The 8,391-nt window shown below is 42.4% G+C and overlaps 1 protein-coding gene across 3 annotated transcripts; it reads right to left on the bottom strand.

The window, feature by feature from the left end:
• Positions 1–384: 384 nt before the first annotated feature.
• slitrk5b (SLIT and NTRK-like family, member 5b) lies at positions 385–7,823 on the bottom strand. Of its 3 annotated transcripts, none has more exons than XM_030429417.1 (2): positions 7,694–7,823; positions 385–6,670 (listed from the first exon to the last, which is right to left on the bottom strand). In XM_030429417.1, the coding sequence occupies exon 2, from the start codon at positions 6,600–6,602 to the stop codon at positions 3,999–4,001; it is 2,604 nt and encodes an 867-aa protein (XP_030285277.1). In that variant the 5' UTR covers positions 6,603–6,670; positions 7,694–7,823; the 3' UTR covers positions 385–3,998. The 3 variants fall into 3 exon arrangements, with proteins under 3 accessions (XP_030285277.1, XP_030285275.1, XP_030285276.1); XM_030429415.1 differs by lacking the exon at positions 7,694–7,823 and adding an exon at positions 7,162–7,604; XM_030429416.1 differs by lacking the exon at positions 7,694–7,823 and adding an exon at positions 7,171–7,604.
• Positions 7,824–8,391: the final 568 nt, after the last annotated feature.

Below are 8,391 nucleotides of genomic sequence, written 5' to 3'. Positions count from 1 at the left end.
CCTGTTCTGCGATTTGTGCAGCTGTTTGAACTTTTTGGGCATCAGATAATCATTTCTTTCATACATGAGAGATTTGATCATTTAAATTCTTTGTCAAAAATGTCTTTGGGTGATACTAAGGCACCACAAAGTATGAACCATGTCGTTCTGATGTTGATTATGCAATGCAGCTCGACTCGTTATTTCCCATTTGCCTAATTGAAACCATGACAATGGCCTGATCTAAACATTTAAAATGGCTATTGTAATTTAAGTAATGTTCTAAAAAAGTGCCAATGGGGTTTTTTGTGCAGCAATTTATAATGTGCCCTCTGTGTGCACTATGACATTTGCTGCACACACCATGCTGGTGAAAAGGGTGAAGGGAACACACAAGCAAGGGTATACCAAATGAATGCATATCTTTTATTCATCAGCTAACAACTAAAGAAACAGCACGCTGTAGATATATTTACCCCACATATTCCTAGTTGTACTGTGTCTTTGCAATAAGAGACTGGGTTTTTGCTTCTCAGAGCCGACACGAGTTTGCATGGAAATGCTGATGAAGTGTCCTATTTACAAATCAGAGGTTGACACATATAGAAAAATCACCGTTTCATATGAAAACCAAACGAAAGCAAACGTAAGAATTGGAGTAAGAATAAGACACTGACCGGAACCTCATCGCCTTTGCAAATTAAAGATTTGCACATATACACAGGACAGTCACATTTCAGTTTCACATATTTTTGGATTATCAGAATCTGAAGTCTCACATGTGACAGAAATCTGCATTTGGTCATTGATTACGAAGAGCTAAAAGAGAAAAAAAACATATTACAAATGTCTGTTATATACAGTAAATGCAGTTGTCTTTAACATTATTACAAATTCAAAGAAATGCCAAGACAAATAAAAGTTAAAAATGTCAGATTTTCCTCCAAATACGCTGGCAAACTAAACAGTCTGCCATTTTTGGACGTGATATTTTCTGTTGCATTAGTTTCGGCTGTACAAATTTATCAGGCATTTAAAATAATCATCAATTAACTAAATATTAGCCACTGGTCACAATAAAAAAAAACATGTTCCGTGTATCTGTCTGTGCAGATTTGCAGGTTTTACAGTGTTTTTCACCACAAACTTCACAGCAACATATTGATTGATAAAATCCCACATGTAACAAAGTACAAACCTGTGCAGGTTTACATCATGCCTCACTGTGAAGATTTTGTTTTTAGTTCTGAGGAAACTCCAAAGAGCAGACACGGGTCAACTGACAAAATAATCACAAAGGGACTGTGAACATGGTGAAAGGCAACAGACCAAGACTGTATAGTTGATAAACAGCATGACTAATGCTGCAGTGTGTAATACAAGGTGACATGCAGACAGGGTCCAGATATACCGTGTCCACTAATTAGCTGAGCTAAGATGACAGGTTCAGTGCATAATACTGCAAATGATGTGAATTCACTCTGTGTATTAAACTCTCAGGGATAGTCAGATTTCTGGGGCTTATACTATTGACCCAGAAATTGGTTAGACTGCATTAAGACTGTATGATGTGCTTAGTTTGCTTTAGAGCATAGAGACATTTATATGCATAAAGATGGCCATTCAACCACAGCATTCATTTGTTGTGCTTTTTCAATCTCACAGCCAAAGCTCGGCGCGGACCTTTACGCATTCGCTACGCCATCCCATCAATCGCTCTTTAAAAGGGGGAGCAACAGAGACCGCTAATTGCAGTCAAATTGCCAGATTTCATACGAGCCCGCACCAAACAGACTACACAAACAATGCCGAAATGATGAGACAGTGTTTTGCGTCGTAACGCAATACGAACAAATCCGCTCAGTAGTCCCCTAAAAACACACATAATTAAAAATACATGAAGTTTTAGAAAATATGAATTATCCAAAATGCGGCACAAAAGTACCTCTATTATTAATATTCATGTCTGTTAAATTTCAGATAAGTGTTGGATGGGATGTGATACCATTATTAACATCATGTTTTGGTCATGTATTATCGCGAGTGTGGCTGAGGGGATGAGCTGCATGTTTGTACAGATTGTCTCTAAGTATACTCTACTGTATATCTATGCATAGTGCAAGATGTTCTAAACACGAGCTACTTGGACGTATGCAGTTATCAAACCTACTTCTATGGCTATACGCACGTGTTACCATGTTGTGCATCTCAGAAAGTGACATCATCTTTGACCTGTAGAAGTCAATAGTGCATTAGTTTGCAACAGAAAAAAAACCCAACAAAACAAAGAAAGGAAATACTTGTTTGTATAAAAATAGTCATTTAAAATATGTTTCACACGGGCCCAGGACCAACAGATTTAAAAGATTTCTAACAGAACTTTCTGGAGAAACATTAGACCCTTGTTGTGATGCAAATGTACTCAAGTGTATTGCAACTGGAAGACATGTTTGTGGGTGTATTCAGACATATAATTAAGAAAAAAAGGTTGTAAGGGTACAACAGGACTGTGCTTTGATGTAACCCCTCTGTCTCAAACTTTGCATATAATATGAGTTGATACTTTAGTGTGAAGTGCTTTGGTTCAGGTGCAGGTAACAGATCATCAATTTCAAACAAGTATGTTTTCAGCCTGCTTCTACAAGTAAATTGCCCTAAAATAAATGGTATGTGTACATATTATGGGGATAAGGGCCACTGTAAGTTCTGACGTTTGTACTTTTTTACTTCACAATTTTGAAAAAGTCAGAATTCTGAGGACAGATGTCAGAATTGCGCAAATGTCAGAATTTTGTGAGTGAAGTCAGAATTATGGGATTAAAAGTGCAATTTGACAGTTGAAGTTAAAAATCAACTTGCCTTACAATCAGCACCTTTTAATCTCAGAATTCCCAAAAAGTCCGAATTTTGAGACAAAGACATAAATTCTGAGAAAAATGTCAGAGATGTGAAAAAAAGGTCAGAACTCGATTTTCTTTCCTTTTTTGTTTTTCACAGTGGCCGTTATCCTCTTCCATAGATGTAGACCTGCAGTTAAAGCTCATTTTCTCTCAGTTGCAACACACCTGAATGCAGTTGTGATTATCTGAGTAAAGTTACAACACACATCAAGATTAAACTCAGCACAAGTGCAACATGTGACTATAATCCACAAGAGCAGTTGGTTTTGGAGACTCGATGAATGTGAGGGAACACCACATATTACCCTACAGTATATGCACGAGGCCAGTTCGCTATATTTTTAGGATACATTAATTATTCTCTCCCCAAATCTGCAAACAAGACAGCAGAGATTTAATGGCCTCATAATCTGTGCTTTGAGATATAACATTGAAATTTGTTTCATGATCTCATGCATTTAAAATTATCATCCCAGAGCTGTGCCTGCTGGAGGAGAAACTACCTCGCTAAATGTGTCTCGCTGGAGCTAAACGTTTCCCAACGCATGAACAGGCTGTGCAGCTTTTGTCAACACCTACATGGTGGTCAAATTCACGGTTACAGCTCAATTCATGTGCAGATTAAATCAGATTTAGGCTCATGTGTGTGTTTAGCTTTGAATCGATTTGAAAGGACAGGACTGGGAGCCAGACACATAGCTGCAACAAAAACCTGTGTTATTTTGGGATAAGAACATATCATCTGCACGGTTCATTAACACTCATGAAACGCAGCTAATTTGAGAGTGAGCTCAGTGCAGTCTCTCATTATTGTCAATGAAACACCTCCAGGATGTATTTTACGATGGGATGAGTCAGAAGAGCCCGCAACCTCTGGTTGCCTGTTCATATTTACAAATCCAAACCAAACTGTTAAACACCGCAGGGATGAAGAGCTAAGTGATACTTTAATGAGTGTTCCCCTTTATGATCCAGTCCTGTAAAGCATCTCCTGTAGCTCACAATGCATTGTACTGATAAAAGTGATAAAGTAGTTCTGCCTGTTTTTCTGAATACAGTCTCATTCCTGATTAAAATGGACACATTGCATCAATGCATCAGTCCAGAGGCCCAGTCTCTTCAAAACTGTGTAAATGTTGTTCGTTTCTCGAGAACCTCAAGGTAATCCGGATCAATATGAAGCTTTGCTTTCAGTTCCCAGTACTCGCTCCTGTTGGGCTCTACATAAACAGTACTTGGTGCTGTACAATAAAGTATTGTCTGTTGTATTCTCTCCGGGTGCACGTATTGATGCCTTGCATCACAGTCTGAGGTATACTGACTCGATGAGTGAGCTGTGTGCTTGCATGGTAACGTATTGCTGTAGCGTGTGTGCTTCTCAGGCTCGAGCGGCTCTCTGTAGTAACACAGATCATCTTGGTGAGGGGTGCAGGGCTTGTTTAGAGGCTCAGGAGTAGTGGCACTGTATTCAGAGCTTATTACATTACTGGCTGCCTCTTCATCCGAGTTACCCAGAAAAGCGCCACTCAACTCGTCAAAGTCTCTAAATCCGTCCACCGATTTGCTGTCCGTCGGGGTGTGGGCAGTGGTTCTGCATGAGGACTCTGTGACAGGTGGGATGTACTCGTACACATGTCCAGCAGATGTTCTGACTTTGGGGATGGATGCCTTTTTGTAGAGGCCGTATTCCATGTTGAGGGAGCTGATGCAGGCATTCATTGAGATATTCTGCTTGTTTTGGCTCTTCTGACGTCTCTTTTTCATCGCCACAAACATTCCCGCAGCCACGAACACAGACACAATGAACATGAGGAGCAGGGCAAGAATCATCACAGATAGAGGAATGGCGCCGTATTGTGTGTCAGAGTCCAAGGATGTTTCTATGGTGATAGTGCTGCCAGGGAAAGATTCTTCAGAGGGCGGGATCATGGAGGCAAGTATATCGGAGTTATTAGGGCAGAAATTAGCTGTCTTAATGTATCTCATGTCCTCTCCAGCTAGCCTCTTAGGCGAGCCACAGATGACATTGTTTACAACTGTGCCCGTGCTAAGCTGCTCGAGCCACATCTTCAGCTCCAGTATGCTACAAGAGCAATCCCAGGGATTCTCAAACAAATCGACTTGCACCAGCGCTGTAAGCTGATCTAACACACCGCTGACAGGCAGATACCGCAGATGGTTGTTGCGAAGATTCAGTCTGGCTAGTGTCAGGCCGGTAAATGTTCCCACTGGCAAAGTTTTCAGGAGGTTGTTGTTGAGGAAAAGAAGCTGAAGTTTGGGTACGTGCTGAAAGGTGTCAGAGGTGACCTCCCTGATGACGTTGTATTCTAAATACAAGAACTGCAGGGTGTCCAAGCCGTAAAACATATCAGCTGTGAGACGGTCAATCAGATTCCCGTTAAGGTAGAGTCTTCTTAGATGTGTCAAGTCGGCAAATGCTCTGTCGTGTATGCGAGCTATTCGATTGTTGCCAAGATGAAGCAGATCTAATCCAGTTGCTTCGATAAAATCTGATCTCCGCACCAACGGGATATAGTTCCCTGTCAGATACATCTTTTTGGGATTGTAAGGTTTGGGTTCTAAGTCGGAGATTTGCTCAATCTTTCTCTCCTGGCAGTTCACGTTCAGGCCAAGGTCTGAAATTTGAAGATTGCAGGTACAGGCAGTCGGGCAATCTAAAGGCACAGGGGATTTGGTTTGATATGAAATAATTTGGCCGTAATTTTGCGGTTTATTCGATGGGATGCGAGAAGTGGGCCTTGATTTTAATTTGCCTGACTGGCGAGGTCCCTTCGTGGGCCTCGATGACGACCGGGCAATCCCAGATGAGGTGAAAGAGCTTGTGACAAGAGCCGGGGTGGTCCTATAGTATGCATCGGTGCTCAAATGTGGCAGAGGTGGCATCTCATACTCAGCGATGGCTCTCCTCGGGCACAACTCCTGTTTGGAAACCTCATCAAGATCTCTCCCGTGGAGACGGAAAGGGAACTCGCAAACAACATCGCCCACTAAAGCTGTGTATGATATGCTCTCCAGCCAGGTTTTAAGAGCGATCAGCTCACAAGAGCAGTTCCAGGGGTTCTCCTCCAGCTGTAACTCCACAACGCTGTTCATGTGCTCTAGCAGGCCTGAGTAGGGGAGCACTTTGAGCTGATTGCCCCTCAAGTCCAAATGAGTCAGTGGTACATACTGGAAAATGTTCACAGGCAGAGCAGATATTAAGTTGTCATTTAGAATCAGGACTTCCAGATGTCGAAGTCTGCTGAAGGCATTGGGCGCCACATGAGTGATATAATTGTAATCAATTTGTAGATACTCCAGACTTTCAAGGCCAAAGAAAAACTCTTCCTTCAAGGCATCAATCTTGTTATTGTTTAGATGCAATCGTTTTAATCCCTGAAGTCCATTAAAAGCTCCCGCTTCCACCTCAGATATGTCATTATTCCCCAGATGTAGTATTGTAAGTCCGTTATACTCAGTGAAATCATTGGCGGATAGCTTTTTCAAGATGTTCCCTGTGAGCAGCAGATGATACTGAGGGAAGTGCACTGGCTTTATGTCGGAGAGACTTACAATTCCTCTGTTTTCACAGCTCACCGTGAGTATCCCCTCTCTCTCCTCGCAGGCACACAGTCTTTGACATATTTCTCCATAACTGCCAAACATCTCAATGGTGCACACTGACGTTGCACTCAGCAAAACATATGACATCCAAAGATGCATTTTCCTGCAAATGACAGGGGGGGTGGGGGGCCGAGCTCGCAGTCCTGCTAAGATATCCTCAATGTCATCTGGAAACAAAAAGACACACACAAGGTGATGTGAAAACAGGCAGGCTTGCACTGAAAGCAACTTACACAGACACACACGAACACACACAGCAAGCTATATCCTGCATGAGTCAAAGCTTCATTTGCTGTTACCCAGAGGTAACTTCTGGCTGTGTGGCTGCTGATTTAAAATGGCACAAACAAAAAAGCAGGGCAGAAAGCAACTCCTTCAAGCTATGTAAATAACACAATAAAAGCAAGGTCAAAGCGAGACATATAAGCACGAAACAGCGGTCCAGATCCGTTGTGAGGGAGGGAGTTGGGGGAAGCCATATCGCATTTGCCTCTCAAGACATGAAAGACGCAATTAAATCATGCGTTTGAATTTAAAGCTACGGAAAAAATGACAAAGAGGGTTAGCTGGGAATTTCTGCATCACAGTGTTCGCCTCGTCAGACACGAGACAGCCTGCATAATTTCTGTCTCATAACTCCCTGGTATAAAATACGTACCTCACGCACATTGATGAAGATGTCGGCTCGTTGTTGGGTGTTTCAGCGCATCTTTTTTTTTTTTCTTTTTCTTTCTTTTTCTTTTTTTTTGTTTTTGTTTAAATAATCCCGTCCAAAGAAAGAAAGAGAGAAAGAAAGGGGAAAAAAAGGAAAGAAGAGAATGGGATCTAGTCAACGCGAGGAGCGCGTTGGTATGTCGCCTCTAACGCACCGGAGAGGATGAAAGAAACGCTGATCAACCATAACTGCCAAACGCTTCTATTTAACCCAGCTGTGCCAGAGGAGACACCGCTATGCCTGCTAACAAAGTTGCTTATTCTCTCTCTCTCTCTCTCTCTCTCTCTCTCTCTCTCTCTCTCAGTGGACGCGCGCAACACACGCACACGTCCGCCCGCACACTCGGTGGTCGGTCGGGAGGATGTCAAGTCATTTCATGCACAAAGAATCAGCTCAGTGGAGCATCATACCGAGATACCCCCCCCCCCCCCCCCCCCCCAAAAAAAAAAAGAAGAAAAAAAAGATGTTGACCTACCTACGGAAAAGATGTCCCCAAAAATATCAATAATTCACCGGGCGAGGCGCGCTCCTGCGCTCAAGCGGGTTGTTAAACCGCTTATCATGTTATTCATCCCGAGAAGGAGAAAAAATAATTATAAAATAAAACACAAGCTTCCCAGAATGCCAGGTTACATCAGCTTTTTTCTCTGTCTGTCCTGTAATGTTTGGTGGCTGGGGAGCGGGAGATGGAGCCTGGAACACCGGTGACAGTGTGTCTTTATTTTGACCTGACAGGGATTGATTACATCTCTCCAGCCCTCACACTGACAGCAGTTTATTTATCCCCAGCTGCTATTTTTGGAACATCTTAAGCCAGAGTGCTTGAGGTTCCCTGTCGGCTGATCAGGTTTTTTTTAAAACTTTCTGTCCACATCCAATGTGCCACTCCGAGGTCAGAGGTTGTTAAAAGGTTTACTGTTCAGTCAGAATTGTGTCACAATCCGTGTAACAGCGGGAGATTCTTGAATAAACTGTCACACTGATCCCATTTCAACTCCTCAAAAGCAGCACTAAAGTGCTTATATGGCCTGTGCAGAACAGCCTCAGTAATCATGTCATCCACTGCATAATGCATGAACACACTGGGGCTTTGCCATGCTAGGATGAGTATTGATCACCCTGTGCCAGCAGAGAAAGCCTGGAAATGAAAAGTAATGGCGGAGCATCATTTTT

The sequence above is a fragment of the Sparus aurata genome, chromosome 9, assembly GCF_900880675.1.
Source record: "Sparus aurata chromosome 9, fSpaAur1.1, whole genome shotgun sequence".
NCBI classification, from domain to species: domain Eukaryota; kingdom Metazoa; phylum Chordata; class Actinopteri; order Spariformes; family Sparidae; genus Sparus; species Sparus aurata.
The sequence above is the reverse complement of the archived record's forward strand: the minus strand, read 5'-3'. Positions and strand labels throughout refer to the sequence as shown.

Coding starts and splice junctions, on each gene's coding strand:
- slitrk5b (XM_030429417.1), bottom strand. CDS start 6,602: ATGCATCTTTGGATGTCATATGTTTTGCTGAGTGCAACGTCAGTGTGC.